An 18,616-nucleotide genomic window follows, 5' to 3' on the forward strand; every position below is an offset into this window, starting at 1 on the left:
TCTGCCCCCAACTTTGTGTCATCTGCAAACTTGCTGATGACTGACTCTACCCCTTCATCCAGATCATCAATGAATATGTTGAAGAGGACAGGGCCCAGCACTGATCCCTGGGGGACGCCACTGGTGACTGGCCGCCAGCTGGATGTGGCACCGTTCACTACCACTCTCTGGGCCCAGCCCTCCAGCCAATTCCTAACCCAGCACAGAGTGTAATGGTCCAATCCATGTGCTGACAGCTTAGCCAGCAGTTTGCTGTGGGGGGCGGTGTTAAAGGCCTTGCTGAAGTCCAGGTAGACCACATCCACAGGCCTCCCCACATCCACCAGACGGGTCACCTGATTATAGAAAGAGATCAGGTTGGAGAGGCAGGATCTGCCCTTCCTAAATCCATGTTGGCTGGACCTGAGCCCTTGGCCATCCTTCAGGTGCGCAGTTATTGCCGCCAGGATAATCTGCTCCATCACTTTCCCTTCTATTCTAGTGCGCCTGACACAGGTAGAATCATTTCAAAAGACCTGTGTGTCTTCAGAGAGTTTTGGGAAAACTTTTATACAAAACGTTATCTGTCTATAATGACAGAGGTCCAGATGCTTCCTATCTCTACAAAGCTTATCTATCTAAAAATAGCAGAAGTATACATATCATGCAGGTGTCCTTTATCTTATACTAAAGATCATCTTGTCCAAGGCTAACAGAAGTGAATCACTGAAAAATCCTGTTACTCCTTATCTATCCAAAGGCTGTCTGCCAACCCCTCTCCCCCTCCCTGCATTCCAGCATTTCAGCTAACAAGCAGAAAATTCTTTATCAACTCTGTTATTCTGTTAATGAGAATTTTCTGTTCATCATAACAGCTTGGGCCATCTCAGCAATGTGGCTTCATCCTTACTGCCTATAACTAACAAAAAGTCTTTGCCCCCTCATCACTGAACTAATGAGGTGTCCTTTGAAGACAGCAGAAACCATCAGTGACTGCATCCAGCCTAAACTGTGGAACTTTTAGGGTAGTGCACAGGTTTAATAGCCTAATAAATACAAACTTCTCCACCCAGGGAGGTGTAAAGCCTCATTTTAATGAACACAGGGTGTATGCTGCAGGGGGTTGTACGTGCAAAGGGGGAACGTGTTGTAGGTGGCCTGGGTAGTCTGCACATCCAAGTACCACAACCAGTGGGGAAAGGAAAAGGCATACCTACAGCCTGCAAATTAGGATAAAAGGAGGCTGTATCCTCCAGCAGTTTGAGAGACCCCCACAGGGATCTGCCCCATGGGCTCTCCCTTTATTTGAATGAAGTTTGGCAGGACTCATCTGTCTCCTTGGTGAACACAAGCCTCTAGCAGTGCAGGTTTTCTGTACAGTATTTTCCATCTGCAATTTTCAGCCTGTTTGAAAAAACGGGAGGTGCCACTGTCATATTGCAGGAAGAGGTTAAAGACTCGTGTCGTTGTGAAGTGTTCTGTAGTTGTAACTGAATCCCTGCAGTCAAGTGTTCTGAGTTTGGGAGAATTGTTGCAGTCCTCTTTTCTGCCTGCAATGCTGCATTCTCTGATTCTTCATTACCATTGGCATTCTGTACACTAGGAGGATTTGATCCCACACAGAGCAGGCCCTGAGAACTGAACATTTGCAAGCATAACAGTTTGTCTGGTGACACCGAGAAAGCTGTGTGGTCAGTGACACTGACATACCTCTGCGCTGCATCATGCTGCAACTTGCAGGCTCAGCACTGATAAAACATGCAGCTAAGCAGACAATGTGTATCCTTCAGCTTTTGTGGTAGATAAGCTAATAATGGCCACTGAGTACAGGGCTGTGTCTGAATCTAAGCTGCACTTGTTTTTCACTTTCAGCAGCTAGTAAACCATTTTCATTGTGATGTTATGGGCAACCCCTAGTACTAGGCTGAAGAAAGCAAACCTGATGGCTTTTTGCTGCTTTGGGCATTTGCATCACTTCTCCCTTGCAAACAGAGTGCTGTAAGGCTTCAATGACAAACTCTGGGTTAGAAACTTAATACCTGTCAGGAGCAGAGTATCAAGGAACAGTTCAGCTGTTAAATCTGGAATAGGCTCTGTGGAAACCCTGGAAAATAGCAGCAACATTTTAGGCCTCAGGAGGCTTAACTCTGGATTTGCCACCATGTCTCAGCTGGCACTTTGAGGGAAGCATTAGTTATGCAGTTGTGCTTAGGTTTGCCTCCCACCTCTGCATTTAGCTTTATGTAAAATTGTCAAAAGGTGCTGATGCACAGCTTTTGTAGCGCTCTGCAAATTCACTGCTTCAGCTTTTATGGTTAAGATTATTGCTGTGTGATATGTCAGATGCAGAACAAAAATGTCAGTGCTTCTGAGTTTTTTTTCTTCTCTCTCAAACTCAGTGATCTTCAGTAGTTACACAGAGGACATTTGGCTGAAGGCTTACAGACATGGCCTGGCTGGAGTGGTGTTTGCAATGCAAGCAATACATCCAGAATGCCACCTTGCTGTGATGGGAGTGTGAGCTCTGCGGACAGCTTTCGACTGACCTGTGTGACCACGACTCCAAATGCCTCTGGTCAGGTACAGATTTACCAGGGGGACTCTAGGGAATTCACTTTTGTCCCCACCATGTTAGCAGTACACACTGCATGCAGCATGCCACTCATGGCATGCACTGATGCCTGTCTACCACTTGTCTCCTAAGTATGAAAGCACTTTGGTTTAGAATGGCCAGGCATGCTACATCTGAGTTCTGATGAACAATTCACATACAGTCTTTTCAGTTGGTTTTGGTATTTGCTAGGGATCGAGAGAAAAGCTGCTGGAAAGTCACTGTTTATGCTTATATGCTGCCTTCTTTTCTAGCCACTTCCCCACACTGAAATGCCTGGGTTATTTTGCAAGAAACTATTTCCATTCCAAGGAATAAACATCTCAGTAGGAACCTAACTTAATTTTTATGAAATGTGCTGGATCATTTGCACCTGTGATCCAAGTTTTGTTGGAATGACATATAAGAAGCTGTAAAAAAAAAATCCTTCCTATCACATCACAGCAGGATTCTAGGCTCATAAAGTCACCAGGGTTATCTCTACCCGTGCCATTTAGAAAGAACAGTCTAACAGTGGGATAGCCATCAATGTCTTTTCATACCTGAAACATCACTGGAAAACAGCAAAGAGATCTGATGCCAGATTGTATATTTTTATGCAAGAGAATTCACTTGATTTATAGAAGCAGTTGTCTATAGTTAAACCGCACAAATTACATAGAAAGAAACCCTAAAAACCTAGCATGAAGCAATACACAAATAATTTGTAACTTTCCTCCTCTTTCTCAACTCACAACTAAATTGCTTTCTTTAATGTGAGACTGGGGGGAAGATTGTATTTCAGTAATGTCAAAAAGGGACTCTTCCTAGACAGCATCCAGTTAACAACACCACATGGGTCTGCACCATGTTACCTCTTGTATCACTGTTTGTATTTTCTCTCATCATCACTGCTCTTGGTGGAGTTCTCAGCTCTGTGAGTGCTGCTGTAATGTGTATGAAGGTATTATTACTGCTCTGAGGAGCTGACATTCTGTGAGGAAAAAAGGGAATCTGTCATCTCCTGTCTTTTGGTTGTGTAATCTCTTAATCCAGTCATTCTGCAGCACAATCTTGCAGATGGTAGACACCAAATGGCCTTTTTGCAGAGATTAAAGGAGAATTTCTCATGTGTGGGGGAATGCACAAGGGAAAGCATGACAGTACGTTATTCACTGGTGGATTTGGAGTGTGTTTCATTTCATCAGTCAGGTAGATTTGTTAGATAATATTTCAGACTGCCTCTGATATGTGCCATATGCCATTATATTCTCCAATACATACCATTTCTCAGTCATCTTTGAGTCCAGCTAATGAACTGTGCTGTCACCCTGGGTAACTGTCGATGTAACCTCCTAAGCCAACAAACACATGTATGATTGGCTTTGTTCTGTGCAGGAGCTTATGAAGGAAAGCCAGCCATCTACCTAAGATTTCCTGTGCTAGAGGCCAGGGTTCATGATATTCCTCCGAAAATGCAGGATCCCTCTTGGCCCTTTATATGACCATAGTGCAAATGCAATACAGTGAGGATATAGATATTTAAAATATTAAAGGAAGGCAGAAGTGAAGATGGGAAATCTTTTCCACTGTGACACCATCAGTGTAAGGGAAACTACCCAGGGTCACCCACATATTGATGCCTGTTCAAAAGGAGTTTGGCCAGCTTGCCTTAAGGGAAGTTGGTATCAAGAAAGAGCCAAGGACCTGGAAATCAAATATCACAATCTGTCAATATATCAAAAAGCATCACATTTACTCAAACTGACACCCTGGCTGGGCTCAGTATGGAGTGAAAGGATGTGACCTGGACTGCAGATAGAACTACTGTTGCTCTCCTGCACCTTCAGCTTTTCCAGAAGTTTAGTGTAGAGTTAAACTGTGTTTATTAAGTACTGTTAGGATGCCTATGCTGGTTATGTAGTGCAAAGTTAATCTCATTGAGCTAATAGTTCCCTTCAACTGCTTCAGCATTATCTGAACTGTATTTCACACTAGTGATGGTCCCCTGTAACACAACAGAGCTCTCACCATTTCCACATGGATACTCAGCACACAGTGGAGCAGTCTTGATATATCTGTACTATAAAAAGAAAGAATGTACTTTCTGGGAAGTGGAGGCTGTGGGTCCTTAATCCAGCCCTGCTTTGGTTAACATGAAAAGTACTGGAAGGAAGAAAAAATGAAAGGCAAAGCCTGATATTCTTTATTTTTTTAATCATTTTAACAACATGAGTAAACTGAAATCTGTAAGCAAAGCAATTACATGAGGAGGGTCTAATAAAGTTGTTCAAGCTACAACCTACTTTGACTGTTGAATCAAACTGAATAAAGCAGGCTGCTGTGATGGGCTTTTAGCTTCCACGAACATAATTGGCAGTGACATCCTTTGCTTTAATGGCAATGGTCTCCTGTGGGCTGCGAGTTCCAAAATCAGCTAAAAGTAAACAAACAACAATGAAAGAATACAAACTGGTCACTACTACAAACAGGAGAATGCTGAACTATGTACTAGCCCCAGTCCAGCTTCTCCCTGGCCTGAGCAGAAGAGCAAGTCAAAATTCGTGGATCGGATTCTCACAGGTTCCATGGCTTATGGTGATTAAGGATCTTAAAGAAAAGCCCAATCAGGGAATCCAACTACAGGTGTATTCCCAGAGGACAAATGTGAGGAGTCTGAACTATGTTTCTTCACAAAAGGTGCACTCAGTGGTCCAGAATCTGTCCTCAGACTTTGGGGGTAATTCATGTGCTTCAAAAGAGAGCTTGCCCTTCAGTATTTGAACTGTATGGTGGGAGAAGGAGGGAAGGGATCATGTACCCAGGCATGAAACACCACCATAGCCACTGTGCAGCCACCAGCGCAGCTCCCAGGTACTGCAGCAGCTGCCTAATCTCACACTGCAAACCTCCTGGGAAGTGAAACTCACAGACCTGCTGGTCCAAACACTCATTCATCCACAGCAGTACTGCACACCACCCATCTCCAGTACATAAGGAATCTCTGCACAGCTGGATTTGGGGTGTTTTTCCCCTTTGGCAGCTTCTCCAAACCTCAGCATCTACCACCCACCCTTATGAAACCTGAGACCCACCCTAGTTCTCCTGCTTCCAGTAACCTTACATCTCCTTGCACGGAGCACATCTCCATCTATGCAGCACGCTTGATTTCATGGACATGTACCTGCTTTGTTCTCCATCCAGAAGGCAGTGATATGCAGCAATGTCTTTCTCCAGCTGTTGTTTGCTGGTCAGCAGATTTTCACGATCCCGCTGCTGCTGCTCGGTCTCTACTTTGATTTCTCCCATTTCTGCCTCCAGCTTGGAAATGACAGAGCCCAGATTCTGCAGTTCAATGTCGTGCCAGTGCTTGGCATCATATAAAGAGTTCTCCAGACCCCTCTTCTGTAAGGGCAGGACAGCAGACATTAAGACAGTCAGTTTTCAGACGCTCCATAGTGATCTTTACTGAGGTTTGCCCAACATCTCTAGTGAATATGCTTAAGTGGAGATAGAATAATTTGAAAGTGTCTTCCTTTAGATACTTTGGAAAATGTGTATTGGGTACGAGGCACAGATATTCTCTACTGTTAAGTACTATCTACCCAGCCGTCTCAGTGAGATTCTTATTGAGTCTGAAGACACCAAAGATGGCAATTCAGGGCCCAGGGGTCAAATGTATTACACTTAGCGCACCATGTCAGTCAAGGAGAGCCCAGAAATATCTAGCAGCTCTGGGAAGAGTACCCAGTGAAACCCAGGATTTATTCTTAAGTCTGCAACCCAAGACTGGAATGTTCAGGCCCCTTCAGGAGGCCTGTTGAATTTCTGCAGAACATACCCACTGAAACCCCTCCATTCCTTACCAAGGTTCTCAGAGATTCAGTTTCTGCTTGCAAGCTCTGTATTTTGCAGGCAGTTTCATGGAACTCGGTTCGGAGGCCCTCCACCAGCTCCTCCTCCTGGGTTCGTGCGGCAGCTGAGGTTTCAGCCTGTTGCTGGTACAAGATTGTGACTGTTGTCGCAGCCTAGTTTCCTTACATACCCAACTGACAATATTGTCACAGTTTATGGCAGTTATGATTCTTGTGTATTAAATCCCCAGGCTGAACAATTCCCCATACTTCTCAGTGTCAAAATTATCTTTTCTGTTCAGTCAGTGTAAGCCAGCTTAAATGTGTGTCAACAAAAGCTGTTCAGCTTTCATGCTTGTGGTTAAGTTACTTAAAAGGCATTGCTCCAATTCTTCATTTTGTAGCTATACTGTAATGTTTTTTTAAAGTTGAGTGTTTTCACTTAGTCTATTAGATTTCAGAAGTGTTCACACCTTGATTTTTCACATAGCAGTCTACTGCAAATGAGTTGGCTGCTAACAGGGCTGTCCATTGAACTTAGGGCTTCAGCTCTGCCAAAATACTTTAGCAAGCCACTTTGGAAAACTAGTGAGCCTTCTTGACAAAGAAAAAGCTGCACTGAATGGCTGTTCAGAGTCAGTGTCAGGAGAGGAGAGGACTCTTAAAGGGAATGGCTATTATCTGTTATCATCACTTTTCATTTCTAAGTTAATATCCACTTTTCCCACTGCTGCTGAAGGAAACCATTTCAAGAAGTCCCCAGGGAGTCTGTAATTGTATAATTAGTGTCAAGCAATGTGTTTGGCCCTTTTTTATAGACCCCTGTAAAATGTTCAGTGGAGGAATGGCTCTAGTAAGAAGGGTAATGACTGTGGTTTATCCTACACAGAAGGTATCAACTGATTGAGTTAGTTTTTCTTAGTTAACATTACAGAGCCCTTGGAAGGTTCCCCACAGATACCTGTGATATCAGCACAGCCATTTTCACCACTGATTAACTCTTGTGCATCCCAAGAAAGCCACCAATACTTGTGTTTTCCCATGGACTTGGGCCAAAATCCTTTAGATTTTTAACATTTTTTTGTTTGAAGAAAAAAAACCCCAAAGTCCAACCCTCCAAGTCAGAGCAGAGCATTTGTTTGTGTCAGAGCCGGTTCTGTTGGAGAGGGTTCCAGAGTGCTTACCTTGGTACGGAGTAGGGCACCTGTCTCGGCACGATTCTTCTCAATGTCTCTCTCCCAGTGGATTCTGATTTTTTCAAGTATGTCGTCCAGGCCACTTCCCAGGGGCACATCAAGTTCCTCCAGCTGAGATCCGGCAAGCTGCTTGTATAATACCTTCACGTCCTTGAACAAAAATATCAGATATAAAAGAAGGTGAACTGGACAACTGAATGGTAGCTTCAGAGGGGTTCAAACAAGAAACACCAAGAGAGTAATCAAAATTTTGTCCTGAAAGCTGTCTATATATGAATGGTGTAGTGCACTGGAGGCTATCCTCTTCAGCTGTGCATTTGCCTTGCTTCTGCATGAGGAGTCTTGTTGCAGATCTGGGGTACTGAAAGTGGTTTCCCCCTTGGTGGAAGAAGACTGAAGTCCTCCACCAAGGCACCACCTGGAGGAGCCCTCTCACAGTGGCAAAATTCTTCAACAGTCAGAGCTTGACAAATGCACACTGCACACCTGGGACCTGAACACACCACAGTGACATTGCCAGCAAAGCTGCAATGCTGGCCTTTGTTTCAAGGAATTAAGAGCTCACAACAAATCTCTGTGGCACCACACAATAATGTAGATGTGCATCTACTGGGAGATACAAGTTGTGCAAACCAGAGGCAGCTCTACAGCAGTACAGCTGGTGTCAGCCAAGGGTGTAAAAGCATCTGGGAATTGTAAGCAGTGGCCCCCAACAGTGACAACACTGAAGAAAAATGAATGGGAATTACATAAATTATGAACCTGTGAGAGTGAAAGCCTCAAAATGTGTCCACACCAAGTTCACAAAAGCTTCAGAATGACTTGATATGTATTTCCTAGTGGGGGCATGGGAGGAAGGGAAGGTTGAAATTAGTTCAGGATCTCCTTGGGACTTTATTGTGCTGGACCTCAGCTGGAGTAATTGCAATAGTTGCTTCCAGCCTTTATTCTATGATTTCTCTTGAGTCTGGTGCTACTCTCTTCCCCTGGTGCCACTGCCAGTACCCCAGTCTGTGCTGCAAATGCTGAGGTACTCCAATGGGTAAAGAAAGGAGCATCCTCCCACCCTGCAAGGGCTCCTTGCTGCTTGACTGCAGAGTGAGAAGCCTTGTTCTTGTTGTGCTGTATAGATGGACAGAAGACAGCATCAGTGCCAGCTTTTCTGCCTGCATACCAATCGTTGCAATATAGGGAGGTTTAAAGGGGACCTTGTGCATTTCTGCCGATTTTCTGGTTTCCCTCTTGCATAAAACAACTTCCATCTTTCTCCTGCCATGCAGTGGTACTGAAGCCCCTGATTATTTTCTGAAAAATGCCAGCCTTGGGGTTGCACTCAAGAAAGTAGGGAGGGGAGGAAGCAACCTCATCCTGGCATCCCAAGTCTCCATATGCCTGCCAGTGTTGCTGAAATCCTGTGGTTGGAGAAATAACCCATAAGAAATATGAGGCAGAATAGTGAGGCAGCTCAGTTGAAGCTCTCTTTCATGTCTGAGGCATCAGCACAACTGCTTGCTGTCCCTTCTGTGAGATTAGCATTAATTCCATACTCCAGCCCCTGTGAAGATGCTCAGTTGGGCCCAATCCTGAAACACCTGCTGAAGGTAATAAACCTCCTGTATGCAAACAGTGCTGGTGAATGTAAGTTGTAAGCAGGGAATAGGGCAAAACTGGTTAACAGTGGGCTGCCTTCTAGCTCCTGGCCCTGTGACTTGCTTCAGTGGTGTGTGGCTCAGGAGAGACTCAGTTTCAGGAACAGGGCAGTTTGCTAACCCAAGCAGGAGTGTTTCAGAAGAGTCTGATTCATGGTCAGTTAGTGCAGCAGGACCAGAGCTTGTTTGCTGCACACACGTTTTCTCTTTACATCTTTCTCTGAGAATCAGAGCTTGCTGTGGAGATGTCCCCACAAATGACTGTGCAACACTGTGTCCATTGTGTGGTGTCTAGCAAGAAATGGAGTGATGACATCTCTTTCATGTCATATTTATCACATAAGAGTCAAAACTTAAATGGAAGTAATTTGGTCACGCCTTAGAGGTTACTGCTTTAAGTTAACAGAGAAGAGAGAAATAGGAGCAGCTTTCAGGAGAATCCTCCCACCCAGGCATGGCAGGCAGAGCTTTTTAATGCTTGCTTTGCACTAGGGGTGTGATACCAACCAGCTGTAACAGGCACACATTGGCTTTGCAGTGTCCTGAGCCTGGACTTACTTCTTCATGATTCTTTGACAGCAAAGTTAGTTCTTCTTTCATGCTCTCTATCTGACTCTCCAGATCCATTTTAGTTAAATTAGCATCATCAATCACTTTATAGAGGGAATTAATTTCATCTTCTACTGCCTTTCTGAATGGCTGCTCATTTTCATATCTGCAGAGAGAAAAAACACAACCCAAACCTTAATAAAGCACAGCTCAGCAAGAAAAACCTGCTTTTTTTTAAAGTAATGACACCATTTGTGCTAATTAGCTCATGTGTCCCAGACAGAGGCACAGGAGATATACTTTACTCTCACCTTGTCTCGCTGTATTTGAGTCAACTGCCTGAAGTACCCTCTTACTAACACAGAGTGCCATAAACCAGGCCAGTAGCAGTCTGCACTGTGGTGGTTAGCAGCCTGATAGGATTCCTGAATGAGCACAGAGAGCCACATGGTCCTTTGCTAGACCTGGAATTTATATAGACTGTGACTGGGGGTTCTGTTTGGCTGGCTGTAAAATGAGAACAACTGCTCATTGGTCTGCATAAAACTTTTCAGAGCTATGGTTAAAGAAAACATGCACATGTCACACATTAGGAACATGCTGATGGAAGTCTGGTCTCTGTTCCATGGTCCCAGCCCAGCCGTAAGACCAAATATCAGTAGCATCAAAATAAAGAGGAAATCCAAGTGGCTTGTTTGCCACCTAGACTTGCTGTTAAAGCACATGGCTTATTTTCCAGTATTTAAGATTTTGTTTTACTGTTAGTTTATCTCAGTTAAAGGCAAGGACAATCAGTGCATCCTATTTATGTTTCCTTATCTAACATTTCCACAGTGACCTTTGTAGTGGTGCAGGCTTTGCTTTTCAGCTGCTGCAGTAGAGTGGTTGTTACTTCCAAATCTACTTGTGTGGCATGGAAAACTAAAAGCACATGGAAGTTTACCTTTATAAAATGTCAGCCCCAATTTGAATGAATACTGACCTCTCAGTCAGGGATCAGTGTCTGTATAAGAAAGAGTAACCTGAGTAATTTTGCTAGGGCACATTTTTATTACTATGAATCTTCAAAATCATCCAAAATAACATTATTGTCACAATGATTTTGCTGTTACAACCCCCTCCCAAATCAGGTGGTTGAGTATTCAATGTAAAGAATGAGCCCAATCTATTCACTGAGCGTTACTGCTCTACAGAGCAAGCATTTGCCAAAGGCAGGTTGAAAAGAAAGTGGCCAGCCAGGTGCTACCACAAGACTACCTGTCTTTAAAGTCTTCAGCACAGGCTTGAATGTTCTCGGTGTGCAGCATCAGACGAGCATTTTCAAGGACTGCTTCACCCACCTAGAAGACAGAAACAAGAAGGCTCAAGCAATGAAGAGCTTCAGCACATTACCTACGTATCTTAAATTTTGATTCTCCAAAGAATCCTTTTGCCTAGAGCGCCTCAAGGGACTCATTACAGGTAATTTAATCAATTAATAGAAATTGTCTGAAAATAGGCTGGAATTTGTCACCAAACTGCTCCTTGCTCCTACACATTCATCTTCTTGTGGGAAACATCGACTGTGATCAGCAGCAGCTGCAAGGGGCAAAGGTTGTTACTGTGCCCAAGGTGTGTTCACCAGACAAGTCTCACTATATGTTCTAGATACAGTTTAAGTATTACTTATGCAGCTCCTATTCTACTTCCCATATAGGCAGTCCTCTTCAGGGGCGTCCTCCTCAGTGAGTCAATGAACACTTGTTGCTCATGCCGCCTGCGAGCCGTCCTCAGCTCCCAAAGTGTTGTTTTTCTTCTCTGATGGGATCCTGTAAGCTCTTGCCATAGGTATGAGACCTGAGAAGCAGGCAGTCTTCACAGATTATTACACTAAATGTGAAATGCTTTGGAAAGATTGTGCAATTAAGACTGTGGTGTCACTGCTATGGCTCTGGCAGTATTTTTAATGCCCAGGAGGTACCAGAGGTATAAGCAAACCTGAAAAGCTGATGACACAGCAGCTGGTTGTGATTCAAGAAGGCAGTACAAAATGGTATGAGGGTTAAAAAAGGACCATCGCCTGCCCTGCAGTCACGTGGGCACTGTACTGTGGAGGTGACTGAAGACGTGCTGAATTTGGTACCAGGATCAGAGCCATCCTCTCTGCAAACAAATCCCTGGGTGTTCCAGCCATTCCATGGTCCTTGCCTTCAATCTGGAAGAGCTAAACTACACATTTCTTTGGTCTTTTTCAGGAGATTTGCAGTTTAAATTAAACCACCAAATGAGTAAGAACAGCATTTGAAGTGACCAGCAGAATTCTTGAAGATTTCTAAAGAAATCTTTAGACAATTAAATCTGTGACTAAATGAGATCACAAATCCTCTGAAGCACTCTGCTTCTCTGAGGTGAATTGGGCTATGCAATGTGCAGACATCAAGGCTTTGTCCAGACAAGTTACCTCAAGTACCTCAAGCGGGATTGTTGCATTAGTATGGTCCTGCCTCCTCTTTGCCCTGCGGCTTGGTGACTGGGTGGAGGTGGACATGGAAGGATGAAGCATTTCTATATGGTAACCAGCATCCATCCTCACAAAAAGTGGCTCACTGCTCCAGATGTCTTACAGATGCTTGGACAAACTCATATGAACTATGTGAAGGCATCTCATGAGGAAGTATCTGAAGGAATTACCTATTCCCTGCATTTAGAAGTCCATAATAGATCATGAAATGTAAAGACACTCTGCAGAGGCTGAATCCAGTGTAAAATGCATTTTGAGTTGCAGCAGAAGCAGGGAACAAATGGTGATTTGCCAATGCCTGGATTTCTGCCTCTATGTGGAGACAAACTGTTTGTTAAAAGTGCTTCTCAGTAGTAATCCTGTGGTATTATTGAAGCATTTAAGAGGATTCTTACGTGTCCCACAGTCCGTGTCTCTATCAGAGCCCAGGTACTACACTCCTGATGAATCAGTCCGTACCCAACATCCCCATTCACAGACTGGTGGCTTATGCCAAATCTTCAGTGAGAAAGTCCAGGGCACAAACCTGAACCATATCATGCAAGTGGAACTGGTATGAAAGAGTCTAGCATTTGGAAGGCTTTGGTGTTGTAGTGGGAGCCATCAGGTGCTAGCCTTTCCACCCTTCTGGAAACCTGCTGGGGATGTGCTCAAAGGATAGGTACTGACACAATTGTTTCTGTGGTGAAACCAGACTTCCTTAAAACTTCTCTTTGGTTTGTATGAGCTAGGAAAGCCCTTTCTCAGGTTTAAGAAGAAGAGATGTAACACTTCCATCTAGTGGCTTTTTAATCAACAGCTGGATGCAGACATGCAACATTGAGACAGATGCACAGCTGCCTTGCTGACAGAATGAAACACCTAATGCAGCCTCTGCTTTGTGGCCACTAGAAATGAGGGGACTTGCAATGCTGCAGGCACTTGGATGTTGCCTCCTCCACTTGCAAAGCAGAAGGCAATGCTTCTGATGCTCATGTAATGAACCAAAATGGGAAAGTATAAAAATGCAAATATTATTACTAATAATAGCTCCTAGGTCATGTTTTGTCTTTCAACAGTTGGATCTGTAGTGCCTAGTCACCTTCTGAACATGGCTTTTTTCCAGCTACTGAGTATTTGTAGTAGAAAACCTCTCAAATAGAAAGCAGCACAATTTTTCTTCATTTTTTGAGTGATTTTATGGACATGAAAATGCAATTTGAATTTTCAGAAAAATAATCTTACAAAACTCTGCACCGATGTGCTGGCCCAGTCCATGGGTTACAGCTGCCAACAAGGAACACCAGCTGCCCCAAGGTGCACACTCCAGTCTTGATAAAGGGTGGTGTGGTACAGAGGGGAGAACTTATCTCCAGTGACTGGCAGCTTTTGATTTTTAAAAGAGCTTTGACCAATTTTGTCACTGCAAGATTTACTGTGCCTTTCGAGTTCCTAGCTATGCTTTTATCTGTGGTTTTGTGTGGTTTTGCACTTCTTACAAGTGACAAAATCCTTTCTGAATGCTGCTAAACTCGGGGCCTCAGGTGTCACCTGTGATAATGAGTCTCATGATGTAATTATTCATGAAATGGAAAATTATCTGGCTTTTAAGTTCGCTTTGGATAAAGCGAACGATGCCTCCATGGAGAGAGATCTGAAGATGCTATACACAGAAAGAAATGGTGTGGATCAGCCCATTGACTCCAACACGCTGTAATTTACAGCTAAATTGGGCTAAGCACATGCAGCCAGTGCCTGCTGCTCAGATGCCAAGCAGTAAACTCATCGTGCTTTTGGCCATGCTTTCCATCTGCGACCCCTTCTCAGAGCCTGAAGGAGGAAAACTCCAAGGTACAAGAGTGGCATTTGTTGTGTTGTCTTGGGAAACATAATAGCTGGAGAGAGGCTGTGAAGGTTGATGCTGATTCCTGCATCCAAGAAAACATGACTTCACCTGGGCATTGAGTACTTTGTAAGTAAACAGGAGCACATCAAAAATTGCCTGGTTCTTAAAGCAGGAGATGCCTCCCAAAGAAATGATCAATAAGAACTGTAATGGTGCCTGAGCACAAGGAGGAAGCCTCACCCCCACCTCACAGCTTTCTGTGAGGCCAGTCCAAGCTTAAGCTCTTGGAGGTGGCTGACAAGACATAATTAAAGCTGATTGATTGCCATCCTCTCTATGGCATTTGACCAAGCTCTGTGCCATTTTGTGGGCGTTTGGGCAGCAGAATGTTATTTTGCCCATTTACAGACACTAGTCACGCACTGCTGTATTGCTGTGTATTACAGATAATACCCAGTGGCTTTCCTGGCACACAGTAAATAAATTACTGGGTGCAAGTCCAAAAGTGGCGATTCCCTGGGTACCAGTCCTCTACCTTCTCCAGGCTCAATATTAGCACTGAGTAAATGCTGTCAGTAAGGCCAGGTGCAAAGAAAAGTATCTCTATAGAAAAGCTCTTTCAAATTCTCCTAGCACTGCACAGGAGTGATACAAGTGGTCCAGGACATTGATTCCTTCTTCTGCTTTCGTGTTTACTTCTGCCATCTGAAGTGTGCTATGTGCCATCTCCTAGACAAAATACATCTTCCTGCCTCCCACACAGCCACAACTCAACAGTCATGAAGCCTGAGCCAGGCTCTGCTCTCTGTAAACTCGCTGAGATTATTTCAAGCATCCACTTTTCCTAGTTGCTGCCCTGCTGCCTGGAAGCAATCACCAATACGAACAACAATCCTATTCTGCAGAAAGGACACATTTGATTAGAAATAGAATTTTCCACAGAAAGACTAGGATAAAGCCTGGAGAAAAGGAATACACCCAGGGAAAAATGAGATGAGTTTATATTTGTCCCATGAATTCCTCTCCAAAAGGATTTCTCATTTTCCTCATTTCCTGCAAAAATCCTCCCATTTCCCCCCTGTCCCAGTTAATGTGTCTCCACCTGCTCTGCTCAAAAACAGCTACCCAGGCACACCATTAATGCTGTGATCTGGCTAGTGGCTTCCTGTCATTCAGATCCCTGCTGCAGTGATAGCTCTGACAACAGCAATGAAACAGGAGTGCTTTTCCCTCCCAGGGACCCTCTGTTCATACCCTCTGAGTTTTCACTGCCACATTTCCAGCGCCCCCTCCCCGCCCCAGCTCTGTGTTTGGGAGAAATTCTGGCACACAATTGTTATTGCTGGGAGGAAAATTATCTGAAATGTGGGATGCTGGAGCGCATCCCAGGAAAGACAGAAGGAAAATGGGACCTTGTGTCTGCTGAGGTCTCTCCTACCCCACTGTGGAGATAGGCCTGTTGATGCAGTTCTGATTTTGGGACCAGTGGCTGTATCCTTCTCACTAGCAGGGTTTGCGTCTTTGTGTTCAAAACCTGTTGCTAACATGGCTGCTAGGATTAAAGAAGGTGGCTGCTCCAAGTGGCTTTCTGCCCCAAAACTTTCACAGCTGCTTCATGGGAATGGCACCAAGAGGTTTTAGGGCTACTGGGCATCCCTCCTGGCTGCACACACGGGGCTGGCTGGGAATCAAGATGAATCCTCGGATTGTGCAGGAGGCTACAAAACCATGCTATGTCCTGCTAAGGTCGATGTGGACATCTACAGGAAATCTACTGACATTGTTACTAATCCCATCTAGAAATGTACCTCATTTCTATTACACCTTGCTCCTGAACACCTCTTACTTTTCCTACCGGGACCACTCATGACAGGAGACCTTCATGTGACTGCAGCCACTTTTGTGGCAACTGATTTTGATGATGTTTTCAGAAATGTGATGCTTTTGGTGTTGATGCTGCAAGTTTTTGCCAGCTAGTTCCAGGATGAATGAGTTAATGGGCATTGTGCTTAATGTAACAAAAGTGAAGAAACCAATTAGTCAGAATTGTACATAACATCTCTGATTATATCTGAGAAAGTAAAAATCCCTCTTTTATTGATTTAATTGAAGTAATTTAGAAAACCTCATGTATTTGCTAAGCTGTTCTAATAGAGAAGTAGAAATGGATGATGCTAATGTTTTTATCTTATTTTCTATGCTACTTGCAAATGCTATTACTGCTAGCTTTATTTTTCTGATTTTATATAGGAAGAGCCCAATATTCAAGCTAGATTTCATTATGAGCTGGTCTTACTTACTCATAAGAAAGGTAAGTAGAGGCAAGGTGGCAGGATGACAATATAAAGAAAGGTTAAATGAAAGCAATTTGGATGAAAATTATTACATGAGTAAGTTTATCTGTCACTATAGTGCTGGGATTGCACACAAAGGAAAAGGAAAGTATCCTTCCTAAAGTACCTACCATCCTACTTTTTGGTCTTATCCATAAGTCCTGGTAGTTTCACAGGTGAGGTCTACAACTGTAAAATGGAACACCTACCTGTAAACCACAGGGTGGAAGGTGCCAAGCATTAACCCTCCATCTCATATCAGTCTCCACCTGCCTCAGCGAGGTGATAAGTTTGAGGGTATAGCTTTCCTAAGCACCCCAGATTCTGGACACCCACTGCCTCCAGCCACTAGTCCCTTCGGGAAGCTTTAGAGGCTCAGCAGCAGCAATGTAAATTAGCAACACAAAAGATACCAACTCTAAAAGCCAGTGCTTGACTGGGCATTTCTGCCAACGTGAATCAGGTGAAGACCAGCACCCTGTCAAAATGAATCCTTTTTCCTATGGCAGAGTAAAACTTTGTCTAGCCCAGAGGAAAGCACATGATTGTCCTGGGGAACTTGAAGTTACCTTTTGGGCTTTCTGGAGACCTGCCGACCGACCTTTTGTGCCTGCACAAGCACTGCTGGGAAGGTGTGCAAGTTGCAGGGCTCCAGCTTTTTGGGGTCCCACCCACTCCTGCTGACTGCGAGCTAAGAAGCTGGGACTCATAAGGTTCACCAAGACCTTGGAGGACAGATCCCCATGCTCACTGCAAACAGGACATCAGCCTGCAAAGTCTTACTGGCCTTACTGGTCAGCAAAAGGAACCATTTCTTGTCCATGAGGTCAAAGCAAACACCATTTTACCCCACAGAACAAACACTTTCCTGGAGAACCTATCACCTGTACCACACAGAGAGGGTGGGAGTAAGGGTTGGTGGGATGGTGATAGATGGAGTTACTAATTTGTAGCCACGTAATTATTATTTTTAAATAAATAGAGCTTTTGAAATGTGATTAAGCAACCAAGGGAATAAAGTAAAAAAATCTGAATTGCTAATGACAAAAAACCCAAACCCAACAACATCCAAAACCAACCAACCCATAACACCACACCCCAACGTGCTTGTAATGATATCATGTTGAAGGATAAACTAATTCACTCCTAGCAGTTTTCTTCTCATAATTTTGATGTTCACTGCAATAACCACAGCTAAGTAAAAAAATAAGGAGAACTATCACCCATTGTAATAAACCCAGACTATCTCGCCTTGGGGTGCATTTCAACCGTTCCCCATGCACAGGACGCCCCAGGCAATTTTCCTGCCTAATAGGCACGTTCCACGGCACTCCGTGAAATGCTAATGCTAATTATCATGAAGATAGATGTAAACCCCTTCATATAGGGCACCGCGCCTCGGAATCAGGCAGCGTTCATCACCAGCATCAGCCCTCAGCGCTCATCATAGCTAATGACTCGTCAGGGTCCCACCGTCCCCGCTGCTGCCGACAGTGTTCCAGCGCTCACCTGATGGTAAATCGCCTCCCAGTTCTCCCGCAGCGCTCCCCAGCTGCCTACGCTGGCCGCTTTCTTGTCCAGGTAGACTCTAATGTGCTCTTCCAGCTCCTGGTTGACCTGCTCGAGAGCTCGCACCTTCTCGATGTACTCCACCAAGCAGCCGTTCAGGCTCTCGTAGGAGAGACCTCTGCTCTTTTCCAGCCCTGGGGCCAGGGGCAAGGCGGCGGAGGAGCTGCGAAGACCCTGCAGGAAGACGCTGCTGATACCCAGGGCTCTGCGGGACACTCGGGTGCCCAAGCTGCTTACGCCGCCAGTGGGGACGGTGCCCACGTAGACGCCGGGGGGTCTTGATAGGCTCCCTCCGCCCCCAACGCTGACCCGGCGGCCAGGTGGCCCCGAGCTCTCGGCCGTGGAGGAAGAGGGCTGCTGCCCCAAGAAGGACGACCGGCGCCTCGGCAAGGGCATGGCTGCCGCTCCAGCCCGCCGAGCGCCGACGCTCAGCCCGGCCGCCTCGCCCCGTACTGGCGGGAGGGATGTGCCGAGCCCAGCAGGTTGGGGCTCGCCCGGGGTTTCGCCTTTGTGCGACAGCTTTCTGGAACGGGGGCTTTGTGCTGCCTGGGAGCGCCCGTCACATTGTCCAG

General features: G+C 44.9%; 1 protein-coding gene across 2 annotated transcripts; it reads right to left on the reverse strand.

Annotated features, from left to right (window-relative positions):
• Positions 1-4,748: 4,748 nt before the first annotated feature.
• On the reverse strand, positions 4,749-18,603 carry BFSP2 (beaded filament structural protein 2). Of its 2 annotated transcripts, none has more exons than XM_068152969.1 (7): positions 17,985-18,603; positions 11,075-11,157; positions 9,827-9,983; positions 7,608-7,769; positions 6,436-6,561; positions 5,754-5,974; positions 4,749-5,006 (listed from the first exon to the last, which is right to left on the reverse strand). In XM_068152969.1, the coding sequence occupies exons 1-7, from the start codon at positions 18,438-18,440 to the stop codon at positions 5,003-5,005; spliced, it is 1,209 nt and encodes a 402-aa protein (XP_068009070.1). In that variant the 5' UTR covers positions 18,441-18,603; the 3' UTR covers positions 4,749-5,002. The 2 variants fall into 2 exon arrangements, with proteins under 2 accessions (XP_068009070.1, XP_068009069.1); XM_068152968.1 differs by having other exon boundaries at positions 6,436-6,567; positions 17,985-18,600.
• Positions 18,604-18,616: the final 13 nt, after the last annotated feature.

Source organism: Melanerpes formicivorus, unplaced genomic scaffold, assembly GCF_026170545.1.
Source record: "Melanerpes formicivorus ecotype bairdi unplaced genomic scaffold, bMelFor1.0.p_v2 SCAF_24, whole genome shotgun sequence".
NCBI classification, from domain to species: Eukaryota; Metazoa; Chordata; class Aves; order Piciformes; family Picidae; genus Melanerpes; species Melanerpes formicivorus.

What these genes read in the sequence shown, in the direction of transcription:
- BFSP2 (XM_068152968.1), bottom strand. Translation starts at nt 18,440, where the DNA reads ATGCCCTTGCCGAGGCGCCGGTCGTCCTTCTTGGGGCAGCAGCCCTCT. An exon ending in TGTCAAAGAATCATGAAGAA is followed by an intron (nt 7,770 to 9,826) that starts GTAAGTCCAGGC and finishes TTTTTGTTCAAG; the next exon opens with GACGTGAAGGTATTATACAA. An exon ending in GTGCCCTACTCCGTACCAAG is followed by an intron (nt 6,568 to 7,607) that starts GTAAGCACTCTG and finishes ATCTTGTACCAG; the next exon opens with CAACAGGCTGAAACCTCAGC.